At 44.5% G+C, this 22,937-nt stretch overlaps 1 protein-coding gene across 1 annotated transcript in view; it reads left to right on the forward strand.

Annotated features, from left to right (window-relative positions):
• Positions 1-22,937, forward strand: part of LOC139381372 (protein sidekick-2-like) — a 605,846-nt gene that overhangs the window by 427,100 nt on the left and 155,809 nt on the right. Inside the window, exons 3-4 of the mRNA XM_071124848.1 lie at positions 13,722-13,828; positions 22,589-22,736. Of these exons, the coding sequence (XP_070980949.1) occupies positions 13,722-13,828; positions 22,589-22,736 (255 nt within the window). The remainder of the gene's footprint in view (positions 1-13,721; positions 13,829-22,588; positions 22,737-22,937) is intronic.

Below are 22,937 nucleotides of genomic sequence, written 5' to 3' on the forward strand. Positions count from 1 at the left end.
CTGCACTCCCTGTTCACCCATGGCTGCGTGGCCAAACACGACTCAAACACCATCATTAAGTTTGCTGATGACACAACAGTGGTAGGCCTGATCACCGACAATGACGAGACAGTCTATAGGGAGGAGGTCAGACACCTGGCAGTGTGGTGCCTGGACAACAACCTCTCCCTCAGTATGAGCAAGTCAAAGGAGCTAATCGTGGATTACAGTGAAAGGCGGGCTGAACAGTCCACCATTAACATTGATGGGGCTGTAGTAGAGTGGGTCGAGAGTTTCAAGTTCCTTGGTGTTCACATCACTAATTAACTAACATGGTCCAAACACACCAAGACAGTCGTGAAGACTGCACGACAACATATTTTCCCCCTCGGGAGACTGAAAAGATTTGGCATGGGTCCCCAGATCCTCAAAAAGATCTACAGCTCCACCATCGAGAGCATCCTGACCGGTTGCATCACCGCCTGGTATGGCAACTGCTCGGCATCTGAACATAAGGCGCTACAGAGGGTAGTGCGTACGGCCCAGCACATCACTGCGACCAAGCTTCCTGCCATCCAGGACTTACTGTATATACTAAGCAGTGTCAGAGGAAGGCCCAAAAAATATTGTCAAATACTCCAGTCACCCAAGTCATAGACTGTTCTCTCTGCTATCGCACAGCAAGCTGTACCGAAGCACCAAGTCCAGGACCAAAAGGCTCCTCAACAGCTTCTACCCCTAAGCCATAAGACTTCTGAACAATGAATCAAATGGCCACCCTGACTATGTACATTGACATCTCCCCCCCATCCCTTTGTTTTTGCACTGCTGCAACTCGCTGTTTATTATCTATACATAGTCAATTTACCCCAACCTACGTGTACAAATTACCTACACTAACCTGGACCCCTGCACATTGGCTTGTTACCATTACCCCTTGTAAATAGCCTCGTTAATGTTATTTTTATTGTTACTTTTTTTATTAGCATTTAAAAAAAACCATTTGTTTATTTAGTAAATATTGTCTTAACTCTATTTATTGAACTGTATTGTTGGTTTAGGGCTTGTAGCTAAGCATTTCACGGTAAGTTGTATTCTGCTCATGTGACAAATAACATTTGATTTGATGTGATTTATAGTGTTGTACTATTGCTATAACGTTTCATACGCTTGACATATCCCTCATCGTCTGTGGAAAAGCTTGCAAAGTCCCATCCAACCCAGGGGACACGGCAATATAGAAATATGGTGGACAGGAAGTATGAAGAAGACAGGGAAGTATGAGAAGAACAGGGGTGCATGAAGAGGACAGGAAAGTATGAGAAGAACAGGGGTGTATGAAGAGGACAGGAAAGTATGAGAAGAACAGGGGTGTATGAAGAGGACAGGAAAGTATGAGAAGAACAGGGGTGTATGAAGAGGACAGGAAAGTATGAGAAGAACAGGGGTGCATGAAGAGGACAGGAAAGTATGAGAAGAACAGGGGTGTATGAAGAGGACAGGAAAGTATGAGAAGAACAGGGGTGTATGAAGAGGACAGGAAAGTATGAGAAGAACAGGGGTGTATGAAAAGGACAGGAAAGTATGAAAAGAACAGGGGTGTATGAAGAGGACAGGAAAGTATGAGAAGAACAGGGTTGTAAGGTAGTCTTTAGTAGTTGATTATAAGATTTGTATTTGATAATGTGCACTACCGGTCAAAAGTTTTAGAACACCTAATCATTCAAGGGTTTTTATTTTCTTTATTTTTACTATTTTCTACATTGTAGATTAATAGTGAATACATCAAAACTATGGAATATCACATATGGAATCGTGTAGCAACAAAATAAGTGTTAAACAAATCTAAATATATTTTATATTTGAGATTCTTCAAATAGACACCCTTTGTCTTGATGACAGATTTGCACACTCTTGGCATTCTCTCAACCAGCTTCATGAGGTAGTCACCTTGAATGCATTTAAGTTAACAGGTGTCCCTTCTTCTCTAATTTGAAGAACATCTTTCCTTCTTAATGCGTTTGAGCCAATCAGTTGTGTTGTGAGAAGATGGGGCTAACTTCTGTATATCCCCCTATTTTGTTAAAGACCAAGTAAATATTATGGCAAGAACAGCTCAAGTAAGCAAAGAGAAATTACAGTCCATCATTACTTTAAGAGATGAAGATCAGGTAATACAGAACATTTCAAGAACTTTGAAAGATACTTCAAGTCCGGTCGCAAAAACCATTAAGCGCTATGATGAAACTTGCTCTCACAAGTACCGCCACAGGAATGGAAGACCCAGAGTTACCTCTGCTCTAGAAGAAAAGTTCATTCGAGTTACCAGCCTTAGAAATTGCAGCCCAAATAAATGCTTCACAGAGTTCAAGTAACAGATACATCTCAACATCAACTGTTCAGAGGAGACTGTGTGAATCAGGCCTTCATGCACAAATTGCGGCAAAGAAAACACTACATTGTGTTATGAGGAGCTAGCACGGCAGCGCGGCTGGGACGAGAGGCAGCCCCAAAAATGTATTGGGGGGGTAGCACACAGGGAGTGTGGCTAAGTCAGGTAGGAGACCTGAGCCAACTCCCTGTGCTTACCGTGGAGAGAGGTGGACCGGGCAGGCACCGTGTTATGCCGTGAGGCACACGGTGTCCCCGGTGCGCAGGCTTAGCCCGGTGCGTTACATAGCAGCGCCTCGTATCGGCCCGGGCTAGAGTGGGCATCGAGCCAGGTGCCATGAAGCCAGCTCAGCGCATCTGGTCTCCAGTGCGTCTCCTCGGGCCGGGGTACATGGCACCAGCCCTGCGCATGGTGTCCCCAGTTTGCCAGCACAGCCCAGTGCGGGCTATTCCACCTCGCCGCACTGGCCTGGCTTCATGGAGCATCCAGCCAGGTAGGGTTGTGCAGGCTCGGAGCTCGAGACCTCCAGTCCGACTTCACGGTCCTGTCTATCCGGTGCCTCCTCCACACATCAGGCCTCCGGTGGCAGCCCCCCGCACCAGGCTGTCTCTCCGTCTCCTCCATACAGGTGCTCCCGCCTTTCCAGCGCTGCCAGAGTCTCCCGCCTGTCCAGCGCTGCTGGAGTCTCCCGTCTGTCCGGAGCTGCCGGAGTCTCCCGCCTGTCCGGAGCTGCCGGAGCCGCCCATCAGTCAGGAGCAGCCGGATTCGCCCTTCACTCCAGAGATGCCGGAATCGCCCTTCACTCCGGAGCTGCTGGAGTCGCCCACCTGTCCGGTGCTGCCGAAATCTCCCGTCCATTCGGGACCCGTTGCTAGGGTCCCCAGTCCGAGGTCGGCGGCGAGGGTCGCCACTCTGAAGAGGCCACGGAGGCGGGTTAAGATGCAGACAAAGACTATGGTGGAGTGGGGTCCACGTCCCGCACCAGAGCAGCCACCGCGGACAGACGCCCACCCAGGCCCTCCCCTATAGTTTCAGGTTTTGCATTTGGAGTCCGCACCTTTGGGGGGGGGGGGGGGGGGTACGTCACGTTCTGACCTTAGTTCCTTTGTTTTGTCTTTGTTTTAGTAATGTTCAGGGCGTGAGTTGGGGTGGTAGCCTGGTTTCACCCTTGAGTTGTGGTTGATTATTTTCTGTTGAGTGTTTTGTATTCTGCACCAGACAGAACTGTTCCGGTTTCGTTCGTTCACTTTGTTGTTTTGTATTTAAGTGCTCAGTTTGATTCATGAAATATTAACATCATGAACACATACCACGCTGCGCTTTGGTCCTCACCTCCTTCCACTGACGACCGTTATAGCTATGGACATTAGACCGGTGGAAAATCTACTGCTAAACTTTGTTTCAACAAGTCAAAATAAGTTTCTATTGACTCCTCAGATACCCTAAAATGTAATCAAACTATAATATTTCTTACGGAAAGAAGTATGTTCGATAGGAAACCGATTTTCGCAGGTGTGTCGTGTCTTCATTGTGCGCCCAAACATGCATTTCTAAGACTGTGTCCTTCTACTAAAACTCATATTTCTGTACTGTTCTGCTGTTCTGGACTGTTCTGCTGTGGGTGTCGAGACTTTGTTCAGGGTCTGTGGTGGGCTGTTCTGCTGGCTTCTCTGTGGGAGCGGCCAGCTCTCTAATGGGTTGTTCTCTGTCACACGTCACCTTTCTCACCTTCTACTCCAGCACTCTCACCTTCTCCTCTAGTGCTCTGTTCTTCTCCTGCTTCTGAGCCTTCTTCCGCTTCTGCTCTTTCTCCTGTTGAAGTTGTCTCACCACAGTCCAGAGTGCAGACATGTCTCTCTCCACCTCCAGCTCTTCGGGTCTGGTTGGGTGGGTGTTGTTGAGCTGGACTGTTGTCTGTGTCTGTGCTGACTGGAGTGTGTTCATCTGCTGTTCCAGCTCCACTTGCCTTACCTACGGCTGGGTGAATGTATTCTTTATTTCAACGAGGGAGTAGTACTCTGTGCTGGGAGGTTGACCTTCCGCTTGGGGTTGCTTATCTGTGGGGTTGTTTAATGAAGAGGTCTTGTCTGACAGGCTCGGGGTGTGCTTATCTTTCTCAAGAGAGAGCTTTTCCTTCTGCGCTCCCTAATTGATTCTGTGAAAGTCCATCTGAAACGGTTTGGGAGTGCCCTGTACCAATACTGTTCCAGACTTGTACAGGTTGACATTGGCTGGCTCAAAGTCTTCGTTGTCTATTATTCTGAGTTTCCACCCATCGCTAACACCTCCCTTCTTGACAGAGAGGTAGTTTATAAATACTGTATAGCACTGTGCCATCAAGGGGATGGTTTGTGTATAAGATTAAGTTGCTTACTTTTCCTTGTTTGTAAGTCAGCAAAAGGTGTCTCTGAATTGTCCATGAGGAGCTTATTTTTGTACCCCTTCAGTACCTTCTAATTTTCTACATCCAAGGTGTACTGTATTGTAATGAGGGAGGGGAGGGGGGGTTGTGAAGCTCTCCTGCCATTGTTGGGCTCAAGAGTTCTCACATCTCACTACACAGGAATAAGGAATAAGTTAGTCCTAAATATAAAAAAAAACGAAAAACGTATTTGGGAAAAAATCATTCACTAATCCTAAACCTCAATTAAACATTGTAATGAATAATGTGGAAATTGAGCAGGTTGAGGTGACAAAACTGATTAGAATAAACATGGATTGTAAACTGTCATGGTCAAAACATATTGATATTCTATCCATAATATAGAGCTGCTCTGCCTTCTTAACAACACGATCAACAAGGCAGGTCCTACAGGCCCCAGTGTTGTCGCACCTGGACTATTGTTCACTCGTGTGGTCAGGTGCCACACAGAGGGACTTACAATTACAATTGGCTCAGAACAAGGTAGCACGGCTGGTCCTTAAAGGTACATGTGGCGCGAACATTAATAATATGTATGTCAATCTCTCATGGCTCAAATTGGGGGAGAGATTGACTTCCATCACTACTTGTTTTAGTAATATGTTTTGACAAGCTGAATGCACCGAGCTGTCTGTTTAAACTACTAGCACACAGCTCAGACACCCAAGCATACCTCACAAGACATGCCACCAGAGGTCTCTTCACAATCCCAAACAGATTATGGGAGTTGCACCATACTACAAAGAACCATGATTACATGGAAATCTATTTCACATCAGGCAACTGATGCAAGCAGTACAATCAGATTTAAAAAACAGATACAAGTACACCTTATGGAACAGCGGGCACTGTGATGCGACACACACTCAATGTGTTGTGAGATCTCTTATGAAAATATTGTAATGTTTTAAAAAATTTAGAACTTGATTACAAATTATGTCATAAAGGAAAACGTCCCTAGCGGGCAGAACAGATATGACAGCTTGTTACACAAAGGAAAAGGGCTGGGTTTGAGTGAAAGAGCGGGAAGACTGAGGGACACAGGGAGAAGCTGTGCTATCGTAAATACAGTATCTGATGCATTCTAAATTACCCCCCATTTGGAAAAGGAAAATGCAATAAATATTTACTCTGAGCTGCGCTTCGGTAGGTTGGTGGTAGATGGAAGGCCGTGTTGCCAAACCGAGTCCTTTGAAGAATGTCTGTGGTTGTCAATTGGATACATTGTAGTAATGTCGTTGGGTGATAGATGGGATACTCTGTCTGTTCCTTCGTAACCCTCGTTGCATCTGCTGTTGCTAACTCAACGGCTAGGAGGTATCACTTCTGTAGTGAATAAGAGTTAAAAGTTCATACCATTCGCAACCAAAGCTCACACTGATGTTATTATCTGAACCATTCTGACATAGGACCGTCGTCCTACATCCTCGGAACAGGAGGTTATATTGTCGTCAAGGGCTTAGGAAGGGAGAGGAGGGCGTGTTTTAAAAGTTTTATAGCCCATGTCCCTTCACAGTGGCGGGCCACTGATTGAGCAGAGCCATATCTTATGAAAACCCAATTCTAAAAAAATGTTTGAAGCTAAAATCACATTTCCTCCCATCACGAATAATTTCATATTCAAACATTTAAATTGAACAACAATTCCATGTGAATCCGATAACTCTGATGTGTAGACTTTTCACTGTAGAGTTTATGTCATCTTATCATTGATGAGAATGTCTCAGATGACAACCAAACTGACATCATATTCATTAACTATCACCGCATATGTTCAATTGTTTGGATTACCAGAATATAGTTCATTTCCCCCCACCTACTGATGTTCGCAGAATCTCTATGTTAACCAAAGGTTTTGCAAATATAACCTCAGTAGGGTAGAGAGAGGAAAAAGGGGGGAAGAGGTATTTATGACTGTCATAAACCTATTTTGTTTATTTCACTTTAGTTTTTGATCAATTCCACTTGCTTTGGCGAATTCAACATATGTTTCCCATGCAGAGAGAGAGAGAACAAACAAACAAACTCTGGTTAAAGTCACCCTGAAGGTTTAGGCTCAAGACTGAGGAGTGAAATCTTCACAGGTGTCCTCAAGGTGACTGCGGAGCACAAGCACCAGCTCACAGCTTTCTCACCTCCCTCCCCCTCTCTTTCTAAATCTCCTTGCATTGTTCCGTAGAATTCTCTGATTCAACCCTCTCCCTTACCAGTTACTCAAGTTAATGCTACTTCCGTAGCATGTTGCGCTACGTATATGCAAAACAGCCATTCTGTTTAATAGCGCTAGCTGCCAAAACACGTGTCTTAAACGAGAAGTGTCGCTAACGCCGCTAGCTTACCTCTAGCTTACTGTTAGCTCCTAATTAGTCCGTTAACATTAATAGACACCAGAAGTAATTTAGTCCAGTTGCTCTGTGCTCCATGCTAACCCCAGCACTAATATGGTTTGATACCTCATTACGGACTGGTTGTTACAGCCCCCTCTGGCTCCTCCCTCCCCTGATCCCCACATCACACTATCGACCCGGGCCCCTGTCAATCAAGGTTTCCTCCTCTCCCTCCCTCGTTCACTCCCTCCCTCCTCCTGGCCCTCTGTCGACCTCTCTTTAGTTTCTTACAGTACCTGCTCAGCCGTGCAATCTGAATGTCTCCCTGCTGCCTTTGCTACAGTAAATTATATAATAATGGGGTAACAGTGAATATGGAATAACTAAAATGCTGTTTCCTGACGATGAATTTGATTAATTATTATTGAAAATATATCAAGTGGAGTGGAGCTGACAATGTTTCTCCTTATATTATTTTCAACCATATTAGAGGCGGAGGTCTAAGGTCCCTTTCCTCGTACCTGTTTCTCCATTGAATTGAGAATCAACCGTGGTGCATCCAAAAATGTAGAAAAACAGTTATGAATGAAGCACAGAAACACAGTGGACACAGAAACACAGCAGTCAACAGGGTTATTCTATACTGTTCATTGACTACAGCTCAGCTTTCAACACCATAGTACCCTCCAAGCTCATCATCAAGCTGGATGCCCTGGTCCTCAACCCCACCTTGTGCAGTTAGGTCCTGACTTTTCTCACGGGCCGCCACCTGGTGGTGAAGGTAGGAAACAGCATCTCCACCTCGCTGACACTCAACACTGGGGCCCCTCAAGGGTGCATGCTCAGCCCCCTCCTGTACTCCCTGTTCACCCATGACTGCGTGGCCATGCACACCTCCAACTCAATCATTAAGTTTGTAGATGACACAACAGTAGTGGGCTTGATTATCAACAATGACGAGACTCGGAGTGTGGTGTCAGGAAAACATCCTCTCACTCAACGTAAATAAAACAAAGGAGATGATCGTGGACTTCAGGAAACAGCAGAGGGAGCAGCCCCCTATCCACAACGAAGGGACAGTAGAGGAGAAAGTGGAAAGTTTAAGGTCCTAGGCATACACATCAACGACAAACTGAAATTGTCCACCCACACAGACAGTGTGGTGAAGTTGGCGCAACAACACCTCTTCAACATCAGGAAGCTGAAGAAATGTGTCTTGTCACCCGAAACCCTGACAAACTTTTCCAGATCCACAAATGAGAGCATCCTATCAGACTGTATCACTGTCTGGTACGGCAACTGCTTGTCCCTCAACCACAAGGCTCTCCAGAGGGTTTCGCGGTCTGCACAATGCATCACTGGGGGCAAACTTCTGCCTTCCATGACACCTATAGCACCCAATGTCACAGGAAGGCAAAAAAGATCATCAAAGACAACAACCACCTGAGACACTGACTGTTCACACTGCTACCATCCAGACCGCGAAGTCAGTACAGGTGAATAAAAGCTGGGACCGAGAGACTGAAGAACAGCTTCTACCTCAATGCCACAAGACTGCTAAACAGCAATCACTAACTCAGAGAGGCTACATGGAGACCCAATCACTGGCCACTTTAACAAATGGATCACTAGTCACTTTAAACAATGCCACTTTAAATAATGCCACTTTAATAATGTTTCCATATCTTACATTGCTCATATCATATGTATATACTGTATTTTATACCATCTATTGCACTTTGCCTATGCCGCTCACTTATCCATATATTTATGTGTACATATTCTCACTCACCCCTTTAGATTTGTGTGTATTAGGTAGTTGTTGGGGAATTGTTAGATTACATGTTAGATATTACTGCACTATCGGAACCAGAAGCACAAGCATTTCGCTACACTCGCATTAACATCTGCTAACCGTGTGTATGTGACAAATACAATTTGATTTGATGATTTGATTTGATGAGTGTGAAAAAAATGGTCATCTTCTCTATCCAGTTCCAGGCAGACCTTGGTCCCTTTCTTTCTCCAGATGATGTGTGTCTGGCTGGCCTGTTTGTCATCTTTCCCTCTCTCCTCCTCCTCTCCCCTTTAGCTCGCTGTCTCTCTCTTTTTCCATTTCTTGCTTTCTCTCTCTCTCACACTCTCTCTCTATCTTGCGCTCTCTCTCTTGCTCTCTCACTCTTTCTCGCTCTTTTTCTCTCCTTCTTATCACCTCTGTCTGGGCAGATCTCTTTACCTTCTCCACTCTATTGTGTCTATTGATCTCCATCTGAGGTCAATAGCTTTTTAAAGCATCAAGATCGAAACTCCAAACTATCCTCCTCTATACTCCCTTGCGTTCCCCTAATCCCTCTCTGTCTCACTCCTCTTTTCTCCGCAGCATTGATCCGCAGGTTCAGGGAGTGCTTTCCCACTAGAGTAATTTGTAGCCCAAGGTCTCCAGGTTATGTTCCTTTATATCTAACTTTCGGATCGCAGACAGGAACCGCTAAGTATATAAATGGTTAACTGTAAAGAAAAAGGGGTTAATTTACTGGAGCTATTTACAGAGCCAGAGCTCAGATCATAACTTTAAGGTAATATAATCACTTTTAACTCAGTATTAACTGGATTTTACTAGATAGAAATTAAAAGTTATGACAAGTCATCAGGGCAGAACAAAATCGTTTTGAAGACTTAAAAAAACAATTAGGCCATGAGGCTGTTACATGCTTCTGAAGATGGGTCTGTTAGGTGCCTCTGAAATACCAGAGCTAAACAGACATTGTGAACAGCTCCCCTATTGTTGAGAATGTGTAACTTCAGCCTTGCACAGAGAAGAGAGTTGCAGTACCACAAGTACCCTGATTGTCGACATAAAAGTCCCTTTTTCCTGTTAGACCTTCTCAAACTAAGAGTTTGTGTGGGAAAATGAATATACCAGACACTACCTCACTGTAGGACAGAAAGTAGTGAAATATAATAGACCAAAGGAAAGAGATGTCCCTTTGGTGTAGTGGAGTCTGCCTCCCTGACCAAAGACCCAGGCATTGTGTTTCATTGCAGTGTCAAACACATCAAGGGATTTTGACCTTTTATTAATCATCACAGAGAGTCCAGATGGTGTCCCTGCTTTCTCTGCATTTCTCCTTTTATGGTCATTTCCTTGTGTGATAACCACCTTCTTTGGTAGCAGACATTTTACTCTCTGCATCCAGACTCAGAGAGCATGACGACTTGCGAAGTGTTAGTGTCCTATCGTTACGTTGACATTATTACTCCATCCTGCTTATGGTATGGTATTGAATATGATGTGTTAGGCTGTCCCCACATGGGACGGAGTAGGTACTGCAGCTCCATGGGGCGTACATTGAACTCAAGGTCATAGGGAGGGTGTGGGTGGGCTGTTGTGTACATAACACCTGCATTGCTGATGTTGCTGCTTTCATCTCTCTAGGGTCTGCTTCAGTAACACACTCTGGAATAGATGGGGATGTATTTTCAAAATACTTTTCAATCCCATTTCTTTATAATGGTTCACAATTTTGTGGCCCCCTTTCACCCTACATTGATATCAGAAGTCTGATTGCACTATGGTGTGATAAGAGAGTGTGCTAAACGAAAGAAATATACATGTAAAGTACCGGTTAAAAGTTGTAGAACGCATATTCATTCAAGGGTTTTTCTTTATTTTTACTATTTTCTACATTGTGGAACAATAGTTAAGACATCAAAACTATGAAATAATGCATATGAAATCACAAATCAAAATATATTTAATATTTGAAATTCTTCAAATACCCACCCTTTGCCTTACTGACAGCTTTGCACACTCATGGCATTCTCTCAACCAGTTTCAGCTGGAATGCTTTTTCAGCATAATCTGAGAACTTGTTGGCTGCTTTTTCTTCACTCTGCGGTCGGACTCATCCCAAACCATCTCAATTTGGTTGAGGGATTGTGGAGGCCAGGTCACCTGATGCAGCACTTCATCACTCTCCTTTTTGGTAAAATAGCCATTACACAGCCTGGAGGTGTGTTGGGTCATTATTCTGTTGAAAAACAAATGATAGTCCCACTAAACCCAAACCAGAAGGCTTGGCATATCGCTGCAGAATGCTGTGGTAGCCATGCTGGTTAAGTGTGCCTTGAATTCTAAATAAATAAGTGACACTGTCACCAGCAAAGCACCCCCACCCCATAACACCTTCTCCTCCATGCTTTACGGTGGGAAATACACATGTGGAGATCATCAGTTCACCCACACCGCATTTCACAAAGACACAGCGGTTGGATCCAAAACTTTCCAATTCGGACTCTAGCCCAAAGGACACATTTCCACCGGTCTAACGTCCATTGCTCATGTTTCTTGGCCCAAACAAGTGTCTTCTTATTATGAGTGTCCTTTACTAGTGGTTTATTTGCAGTAATTAGTGCATGAAGGCCTGAGTCATACAGTCTCCTCTGAATGGTTGATGTTGAGATGTGTCTGTTACTTGAACTCCGTGAAGCATTTATTTGGGCTGCAATTTCTGTGGCTGATAATGAACTTCTCCTTTAAAGCAGAGGTAACTCTGGGTCTTCTTTTCTGTGGCGGTCCTCATGAGAGCCAGTTTCATCATAGCGCTTGATGGTTTTTGCGACTGCCCTTGAAGAAACTATCAAAGTTCTTGAAATGTTCTGTATTGACAGACCTTCATGTTTTAAAGTAATGATGAACTGTCATTTATCTTTGCTTATTTGAGCTGTTCTTGCCATAATATGTACTTTGTCTTTTACCAAATAGGCTATCATCTGTTTAACCCCCCCCCACCTTCTCACAACACAACTGATTGGCTCAAACGCATTAAGAAGGAAAGACATTCCACAAATTAACTTTTAAGAAGACACACCTGCTATTGAAATGTATTCCATGTGACTACCTCATGAAGCTGGTTGAGAGAATGCCAAGAGTGTGCAAATCTGTCATCAAGGCAAAGGGTGACTAATTGAAGAAACTCAAATGTAAAATTGATTTTGATTTTTTGAACACTTTTTTGGTTGCTACATGATTCCATGTGTTATTTATTGGTTTTGATGTCTTCACTATTATTCTACAATTTAGAAAATAATAAAAATAAATAAAAACATTTGAATGATTAGTTGTTTTGACCGGTAGTATATGACCGGTAGTGTATATGTGAAAATGAACAGTTGCAAAGCATGCTGAGTTTAGTTCTATTGAGCGCCACCCCTGAAACAAGGCCAATAATAATACCCAGTGTGCTTTGCAATTCATTTTGGTCAGTTAATGTTCATTTAGCAGCAGGGCCATGTTCAGACCTTTGTGAATAAAAAAAAAAAAATGGCAACCCCCTCCAAAAAATGTATGAATCCGCACTCACAGACTAGCTGAGCAATTATTAGAAGAAGAGGCGAAAGCAGACCAATCTGATAAGGAAAGTACTCAGCTCTTAAAAACAATGACCAACACATTTCCAGGCAACATAAAAGATCGTAAGAAATATTGTAGCCACCTTGACTATATCCGACCTAACTCCATTTGTTCAACCCTATCAAGTTATCCCAGTGGTTTTAAAACTTTTTATTTTAGTTTTTTTAACCCCCCTTTTTCTCCACAATTACGTTCTTGTCTGATCGCTGCAGCTCCCCAACGGGCTCGGGAGAGGCAAAGCTCGAGTCATGCACATGCGAACATACACCCACAATTGCTGAGCAAATGTAGCCTTTCGTTACAGCCATAAAGAGTGATGAGTTTTCAAAACTAAAAATAGGCAACAGAAATAAACTGCGGGGGGTGACACTGTCATGTGGGTGTATTGTTTTTACCCCAATCATGTGGGGGTATTGTAGGCACTCCAATCATGTGGGGGTACTGTAGGTACTCCAGTCATGTGGGGGTATTGTAGGTACTCCAGTCATGTGGAAGTATTGTAGGCACTCCAGTCATGTGGGGTTATTGTAGGTACTCCAGTCATGTGGGGGTATTGTAGGTACTCCAGTCATGTGGGGGTATTGTAGGCACTCCAATCATGTGGCGGTATTGTAGGTACTCCAGTCATGTGGGGGTATTGTAGGTACTCCAGTCATGTGGAAGTATTGTAGGTACTCCAGTCATGTGGGGGTATTGTAGGTACTCCAGTCATGTGAAAGTATTGTTGGTACTCCAGTCATGTGGGGGTATTGTAGGTACTCCAGTCATGTGGAAGTATTGTAGGTACTCCAGTCATGTGGGGGTATTCTAGGTACTCCAGGCATGTGGAAGTATTCTAGGTACTCCTGTAATGGGGGGATATTGTCATTGATACATTCATGTTGGGGTATTGTACGTACTCCATTAATGTGTGGGTATTGTAGGTACTCCTGTCATGGGGGGGTATTGTAGGTACATACTCTTGTCATGGGGGGGTATTGTAGGTACTCCAGTCATGTGGGGTATTTAAGTTACTCCAGTTATGTGGGGGTATTGTGTGTGTAGACAAATAATGTCGCTTAAAGCTTACTTCATTTTGATTGATGTATGTATTGTGCGTGTTTCAACAATCTAATGTGTGTGTATCGTATGTGATCCAGATATCTAACATGTGTGTGTGAATGTGTGTAATATGTGTGTGTTTTGCAGGTACTTGATTCCCTCCCTGGACCGTTCCCATGCTGGCTTCTACCAATGTATCATCAGGAACCGTGTTGGAGCCTTACTACAGAGGAGGACTGAAGTGCAGGTTGCATGTAAGTGACTGTGACTGTGTGTGGCAGTCAATTCAGGAAGTCAACTAAATTGACAACTTAATAATCATTTACTTTTCTATATTCTGAAAAGTAGAATATAATATTTGAAAGTTTGAAAATGTTTTGTTCAAATCACTTCCTGAATTGGCATGTTTTTGTGTGTGTGCGTGCAAGTGCGTGGGTCTGTGTGCGTTCATGCAAGTGTGTGTGTGTGTGTGTGTGTGTGTGTGTGCACGCTCGTGAAACCAACTGGATTTTGTGTGTGAGTATCCCCATGATGATACTCTGCCTGTTGAGTAAGCAGTGTTACAGAGTATCCAGAGAGGTTCCCTTTGCTAGGCGCTGTTGAAGAGTGTGCCAGCTCCATCTGGGGAGAAAATATCTACCTGCATCTCATTTACTGAGCCTATGTCCCCCCGGACAGCTGTTCCACTCAACCCTCTCATTAGATGGATTATGTTGTGCTGTGGTTTTTATATGACTGCCACTTATTTTATTCCCTTATTTGACAACATCTGTTGATCTCCGGTTGAACCGCAAAGTTTTTAAATAAATGAAAACAATTGTTTATCTAGTACTCCCCTCCCTAGTACTCTGTAGTATTCCCATCCCGAGTACTCCCTAGTACTCTCATCCCTAGTACTCCCTAGTACTCTCCTCCATAGTACTCCCTGGTACTATCCTCCCTAGACTCCCATGCCTAGTACTCCCTAGTACTGGAGGAATTCAGTTGTACAACTGACTAGGTATCCCCCTTTCCCTTTTTTCCCTTACTCTCATCCCAAGTACTATCCTCCCGAGTACTCCCCTAACCCAGTACTCCCAAGTACTATCCTCCCTAGTGCTCCCTAGCACTCTCCTCCCTAGTACTCCCCTAACCTAGTACTCCCTAGTATTATCCTCCTTAGTACTCCCCTCCTTATTACTCCCGAGTAATATCCTCCCTAGTGCTATCTAGTACTCTCCTCACTAGTGACCCCTAGTACTTCCCTCCCTAGTACTCTATTCCCTAGTACTCTCCTCCATATTATTCTCTCGTGCTTTCCTCCCTAGTACTCCCTAGTATCTACTCCCTCATAATTCATTGTACTCTCCTACCTGGTACTCTCCTCCCTAGTACTCTCTAGTACTGTCTTCCCTAGTCATCTCCTCCCTAGTACTCTCTGCCATAGTACCCCCCTCTCCGGTACTCCCTGGTACTATCCTCCCTAGTACTCCCCTCTCATGTACTCCCCTCCCTGGTACTCTCATCCCTAGTACTCCCTAGTACTCTCCTCCATAGTACTCCCTAGTACTATCCTCCCTAGACTCCCCTGCCTAGTACTCCCTAGTACTATCCTCCCTAGTACTCCCTCGTACTCTCCTCCCTAGTACTCCCCTAACCTAGTATTCCCTAGTATTCTCCTCCTTAGTACTCCCCTCCGTATTACTCCCGAGTAATCTCCTCCCCAGTGCTATGTAGTACTCTAGTACTAGGTAACCGCTAGTACTTCCCACCCCAGTACTCTATTCCCTAGTACTCCCCTCCATATTACGCTCTAGTACCCTCCTCCCTAGTACTCCCTAGTAATCTCCTCCCTCATAATTCATAGTACCCTCCTCCCTGGTAACTCTTTTCCCTAGTACTCCCTAGCACTGTCTTCCCTAGTTATCTCCTCCCCAGTACTCCCTCCCATGTACTCCCCGCCCTAGTACTCCGTAATACTCTCCGCCCTACTTCTCCCCTCCATAGTACTCCCTAGAAGTATTCCCAACCCTAGTACTACACTTCATAGTACTCCCTAGTACCCTCCTCTCTAGTACTCCCATCTCTAGTGCTCCCTCATTAGTACTCTGTGGTACTCCCCTCCCTAGTAATGTCCTCCCCAGTATTCCGTAATACCCCCCTCCCTAATACTCCCCTCCCTAGTATTCCCTAGATCTCTCCTCCCTAAGACTCTCCTCGCTGGTACTTCCCTCCCTAGTACTCTCCTCCCTTGTGGCCTTCCCTTGTACTTCCTCACTAGTATCCCCATCCATAGTACTCCCCTCTCTAGTACTCCCCTCCCAAGTAATATTCTCCCTAGTACTCCTCAATACCCCCCTTCCTAATACTCCCCTCCCTAGTATTCCTTAGTACGCTCCTCCCTAGTACTCTCCTCCCTAGTACTCCTCTCCCTGGTAATATCCTCCCTAGTATTCCCTAGTACTCCCTAGTAATTCCCTTCCCTTTGTACTCTCCTCTCTATTACTGCCCTCCCTAGTACTCTCCCCCCAGTACTCCCTAGTTCTCTCCGCTATAGTAATCCCGAGTACTCTCCTCCCTAGTACTCTCCTCCCTAGTACTGTCCTCACAAGTTATCTCCTCCATTGTTATCCCCTCCCAAGTATGCCCTAGTTCTCTCCTCCCTTGTACCCCAGTGCATCGTACTCCCTCACTAGTATTTCCATCCCTAGTACTCCATAGTACCCTCCTCCCTTGTACTCCCTAGTACTCCCCTCCCTTTTACTCCCTGGAACTCTCCTTCTTCGTACTCCCCTCCCTAGTACTCCCTGGTGCTCTCTTCACTTGTGCCCCATTCCCCAGTACTCGCTCACTAGTACTCCCCTCCTTAGTACTCCATTTTGGTTCCCTTCCCTTAGTACTCTTCTCTCCAGTACTTCCCTCACTAGAACTCTCTATTACTCCCCTCCCTAGTACTTTCCTACCTAGTTATCCCTAATACTCTCATCCCAAGTACTCCAGAGTACTCCCTTCCCTAGTACTCCCTAGTAACCCCTCCCTAGTACTCCCCTCCCTGGTAATTTCCTCTCTAGTATTGCCCTTTTCGCGTACTGCCATCTGTGGTACTCCCTTGTACTCCCCTCCCCAGTACTCCTCTCAATAGTACTCCCTAGTACACCCCTCCCTAATACTTTCTTGTACTTCCTTGTATTCCCCTCCTTAGTAATCCCCTCCAAAATACCCCCCTCCCTCCCTCTAACTCCCCTCCTTAGTACAGTAAAAACTGTTGAGAAGCCTTTTTGTCCTAGACTTGGCCCTCCGGTACCGCTTGCCATGCGGTAGTAGAGAGAACAGTCTATGACTGGGGTGGCTGGGGTCTTTGACAATATTTAGGGCCTTCCTCTGACACCGCCTGGTGTAGAGGTCCTGGATGGCAGGCAGCTTAGCCCCAGTGATGTACTGGGCGGTACGCACTACCCTCTGTAGTGCCTTGCAGTAAGAGGCCAAGAAATTGCCGTACCAGGCAGTGATGCAACCAGTCAGGATGCTCTCGATGTTGCACCTGTAGAACCTTTTGAGGATCTCAGGACCCATGCCAAATCGTTTTAGTTTCATGAGGGGGAATAGGTTTTGTCGCGCCCTCTTCACGACTGTCTTGGTGTGTTTGGGCCATGTTAGTTTGTTGTTGATGTGGACACCAAGAAACTTGAAGCTCTCAACCTGCTCCACTACAGCACCGTTGATGAGAATGGGGGTGTGCCCGGTCCTCCTTTTCCTGTAGTCCACAGTCATCTCCTTAGTCTTGGTTACATTGAGGGATAGGTTGTTATCCTGGCACCACACGGCCAGGTCTCTGACCTCCTCCATATAGGCTCATCATTGTCGGTGATCAGGCCTACCACTGCTGTGTCGTCGGCAAACGTAATGATGGTGTTGGAGTCGTTCCTGGCCATGCAGTCATGTGTGAACAGGGAGTAGAGGAGGGGACTGAGTATGCACTCCTGAGGGGTCCCAGGTGTTGGGGATCAGCGTGGCAGATGTGTTGTTACCTACCCTTACTACCTGGGGGCAGCCCGTCAGGAAGTCCAGGATTCAGTTGCAGAGGGAGGTGTTTAGACCCTGGGTCTTTAGCTTAGTGATGAGCTTTGAGGGCACTTTGCTGTTGAATGCTGAGCAGTATTCAATGAATATGATCTTACATAGGTGTTCCATCTGTCCTGATGGTAAAGGGCTGTGTTGAGTGCAATATAGGATGCATCATCTGTGGATCTGTTGGGGGCGGTATTCAAATTGGAGTGGGTCTAGGGTTTCCTAGATAATGGTGTTGATGTGAGCCACGACCAGCCTTTCAAAGTACTTTATGGCTACAGACGTGAGTGCTACGGGTTGGTAGTGATTTTGGCAGCTTTCCTTCATGTTCATGGCCTCTAGGAAGAGGGAACGCAACGCCCTGCTACAACTCAACTCCCCGTGGAGTGTAAGATGAATGGGACTGTAGGTGCTGGTAAGGATGACAAAGGCAGAGAATTTACCGTTTACAGGGAATTTATTCCTTCACACAGTAATTTTGAGAAAAAGGGGCTGGACGAAACCAAAGCAAAGAAAGTTAAAGTTAAAGCACCCCCTCTCCTACCTTACCTGCCTACCCACTACTTACCTAACTAGCACCACCTGGTGAGCTAACCAAAATACAAGCGGTGGTCATCCCAAGTCTTACCTAGTGTGCATAGACAGTAAATACTACGGGTTATGTATGCCCACAGGCCTCTTGCCTAAGCACTCCCAGGTGCCTTCCCCTCCCCCCTGGGAACAAATGAAAAATAATAATACAAACGTAAGTAAACAATTTCAAGAATCAAAACACTGCGTCCTATTTGCACACACATACCTCAGATCAGCGGCTTCAAAATACTTAACAAAAACCTCTCTGAGCAACAACCAACACAGGACATAACCATGTGCTCTCTCTCTGAGCAACAACCAACACAGGACATAACCATGTGCTCTCTCTCTGAGCAACAACCAACACAGGACATAACCATGTGCTCTCTCTCTGAGCAACAACCAACACATGACATAACCATGTGCTCTCTCTCTGAGCAACAACCAACACAGGACATAACCATGTGCTCTCTCTCTGAGCAACAACCAACACAGGACATAACCATGTGCTCTCTCTCTGAGCAACAACCAACACAGGACATAACCATGTGCTCTCTCTCTGAGCAACAACCAACACAGGACATAACCATGTGCTCTCTCTCCGAGCAACAACCAACACAGGACATAACCATTTGCTGTCTCTCAGCAACAACCAACATACCTCATACCTACTAATAAGCTCTCCCTAACAAAGGAACACTGGATTTTCTAGCTGGAGAAGGAATCTGTAATGGGATACAGCTGTATCCTCTGACGAGAGGGCGGGGTCAGCTCCAAATAGCAAAGGGGCCGACCAATCAGCTGCTTGAGGGATTCCAGGAAGCCATTTCCTGAAACATATACAAACAAACCCACAAAACAGAAACTGGGGAACGTAACAGTCCCAGTCTTAGAAAGATTCTATTTTTAGGTTCTTAACCTCTACTTGGTAGGGAAACTGACAGAAACGTACCTTTTTGAGTCCCCAGCTCTGTGTCTTTCATGACTTGTAGCTCAACTAGGCCTACAGCATCAGTGACAGCCACTGCTCAAGCATATAGTCTCATTTGAACAATCTTGTGGACTGTAAAGAGTCTAATCTACTAAAATAATCTACTATTCTTTACCAATCCTTTATTTAGTTTGAGGTGACAATGACTGCGTTTATACAGGCAGACACATATTTTTTTTCACTAACTATTCTTTTGACCAATCAGATGAGCTCTTTTGCCAATAATTGGGGAAATATCATAATTGGGTTGCCTGTGTAGAATGCAGTTAATGTTAGTTGACGACATTGCTATGTTCAGCTTGGAGGTAGCAAAGCTACGTTGTGAAGTTGTACAGTTTTTACTGCATCTTCTCCTAAGGATGTTGGAAAATTTATTTATTACCGATACAATGTTTGACTTTAAAATGCACCAAAACAAATATGATTATGTTCAATAAAGAAAGTCTGAGAAAGACAAGAAGACTGCATTATAATGTGAAATATACAGTAAATAATATGAACATAACAGTCACAGTATATCAGTTATATTGTTACCATAGCGCCATGAAGCAGCCTACATTAAGACCCCCCCCCCCCTCCATTTGCCTTCAGAACAGCCTCAATTTGCCGTGGAATGAACTTTATAAGGTGTCGAAAGTGTTCGACAGGGATGCTGGCCTATGTTGACTACAAGGCTTCCGACAGTTGTGTCAAGTTGCCTGGATGTCCTTTGGTTGGTGGACCATTCTTGATACACACGGGTAACTGTTGAGCGTGAAATACCCAGCAGAGTTGCAGTTCTTGACACAAACTGGTGAGCCTGACACCTACTACCATACCCCGTTCAAAGGCACTTAAATATGTTTTCTTACCCATTCACGGTCTGAATGGCACACATACACAATCCATGTCTCAATTGTCTCAAGGCTTAAAAATAATTATTTAATGAACCTGTCTCCTCCCCTACATCTATTTGATTTGAAGTGAATTTAACAAGTGACATCAATTAGGGATCATAGCTTTCACTTGGATTCACCTGGTTAGTCTATGTCATGGAAAGAGTACGTGTTCATAATGTGTTGTACACTCAGTGTATCTATTTAATTTGTTTAGAGTTTTTTTAATGAAAACAATTCAGTGATGGTTTTTGAGTTAAACTATATTGTAGTCTTGACTCATGGAGTTGCTGGACTCAGTTTGTGTTGCTTCAAATGATGCAGCAACACAGCACTGTTTTTTCTTCCACGTGCCCTTGTTCCCTGGGTGGGAACCCACATACTGACTCTCTAGGTACATGAACAGCCACTTATAGTCAGTGGTCTAAGGTCACTAAGGTCACTGCATCTCAGTGCTAGAAGCATCACTACAGACCCTGGTTCGATTCCAGGCTGTATCACAACTGGCCGTGATTGTGAGTCCCATAGGCCCGCACGCAATTGGTCCACCATCGTCCGGGTTAGGGTCTGGCCGGGATAGGACGTCATTGTAAATAAGAATTTGTCTTAACCATTGTGTAGTCTTAAAATTAGGTGTGCTCCCCTTCCCCTAAGGGTAGAAAATGACCCGCCTTCACTAAACCCCTAAAATAAAGCAGCTTAATTGAATTTTAAACGTCAAATCTATTTTGCATGAAGAAACAAGTAGTCATTCATCACAAACTTTGTGAATATTTGGGTTTTCCCTCTTCACAATGCAGAAAGACTGCATTTAATCAGTGGACACCACTCGTTTTTATTACAACACACCTGTCATACTTGTTTTCTTTACTAAAGTAGAGATGTATTATTATTATTATTATTATTATTGCTAAAGGTACTGCATAGGTGTAAACATAATTTTTTTAGCAAGAGATAGCACTTGTATGGCCTAAGAAAGTAGCAGAAATGTGCAGAAAGTAGTTTTGAATGCATTTTAATGAAGGGAAACAATAACAGTCTTGAACTGTTTTGGCAACATAGTGACATATGCTTATATACTGTACAATGAGGAATTCAACTACAAAATACTAGTCCTCTTCCATTTTTTGAAGAATTGCCCCCAGCCACAAGGTGTATAAATAACAACAATAAATAATAATAAGTAAATAAGATAATAGATACGAAACAAAAATATAAAGAACAAAGATCAATCATCTTTAATTATAACATGTAGGACAGTATGCAAGTGTGTGTGCATGGACTTTGCAGATACATTTCTCACATGTGCAGCACATAGTATTTGTTTTACAGTCCTTCTTTAGGGGACATAATTGGCATCTCCACTTTCCTGTCCCAGCTGCATCCTCAGGTGGATCAGGACAAGATTCAGCACCCTGAACAGCTTTCACAAGTGCTGCAGAGGCTGCTGTGCAGGGGAGGCGCTCCCTTCTTTGAATAGTGCCTTTCTTAGCTGCTCCAGGAACACCCTCCTCTTGTTCCGCTTATCAGGCATCCAGGTAGAGTTGATCTTGTTCCATATCATGAAGGCATTGTATGAGGACACATCAATGACGTTATGGAAGATGACCAGGGGCCAGCGGGCAGTCATCCTCCTGCAGCTGTAAGTTCCAATCTCCTTGTCCAGGTTGTCCACACCTCCTTTGTTGTGGTTGTAGTCCAGGAAGATGGCTGGCTTCCTGTCTTCACGATCACTGATCTCAGGTGTTTTGTGCAGTGACCACATTCCTGTTCCTCTTTGGGAGGTAAGAAACTAGAGTGGTGGTGGGGGTGAAGGCAAACTTTGATGAGAAGGTCTCTCTCCCCCTTGTTGTGATGAGCGCAGGGGTGAGCTATGGCTTGTTATTTCTAACTGTGCCAACCATAGTGATCTTCCTCTTCAGGAGATGCTGGCTGAGTTCAATCAGTAGAACACATGATCTCAATTTATCATTATTGTGTGTGTGTGTGTGTGTGTGTTTTTGTGGTGTGTAAATTATTTTATAACTGCTGCATTAAAAATGACCTTAAGACTATCTTTGTACCCTGGTGGTGTACAGCTTTCATGGAAATATCAACAAAGGTGATGTTTCACTTTTTCTAATGTTGGGGTCACAAATTGAAAAAAAATGTCATTTAGGGGGTTTTGTCTGCTGTTAAACATAGTGGTGGGTCATTTTTTACCCATAAGACAACACAGGGGTTAATTGACTTGCCTAGTTAAATAAAGAAAAAAAATATATTTAAAAAATACATTTGTTAGTGGTGTTGTGACAGATTTATCTGAGTCAATCCATGTTCTCCCTGCGTTCCCTCAGTCAGTCACTACATCTACAGTCCCACTGCCTCAGTATGTGACAACCAATCACAGGCTGTGTAAAACCAACTCAATCCACAAAACAGATGTTGAAAAAAACAAAGGAAACAAAGGATCAAGTTTGAGAGAGAATATTTTCCCAACGACTAACTAAACATTTATTTTTCTTTCTTTCTCTTCTTTCTTCATTTAGTTATGGGCGGTTTTGAGGAGGGTGAGCGTGCCCAGTCGGTCTCTCAGGGAGAGGGGGCAGTGGTTCCCGCTCCACGCATCAGGAGCTTTCCCCAGCCGCAGGTCACATGGTTCAGAGACGGACGCAAGATACCGCCCAGCAGCCGCATGTAAGATGCATGATGATGATGATGTCTCTTATGCAGCTATCTATCTCTCTCCCTCTCTCTCTCTCTTCTTCTCTCTCCAACTCTCTCTCTCTCTCTCTCTCTCTCTCTCTCTCTCTCTCTCTCTCTCTCTCTCTCTCTCTCTCAATATCTCTCTTCTTCTCTCTCCCACTCTCTCTCTTCTTCCCTCTCCCATCTTACCTC

Source organism: Oncorhynchus clarkii, chromosome 23 (genome assembly GCF_045791955.1).
Source record: "Oncorhynchus clarkii lewisi isolate Uvic-CL-2024 chromosome 23, UVic_Ocla_1.0, whole genome shotgun sequence".
Taxonomy (NCBI): domain Eukaryota; kingdom Metazoa; phylum Chordata; class Actinopteri; order Salmoniformes; family Salmonidae; genus Oncorhynchus; species Oncorhynchus clarkii.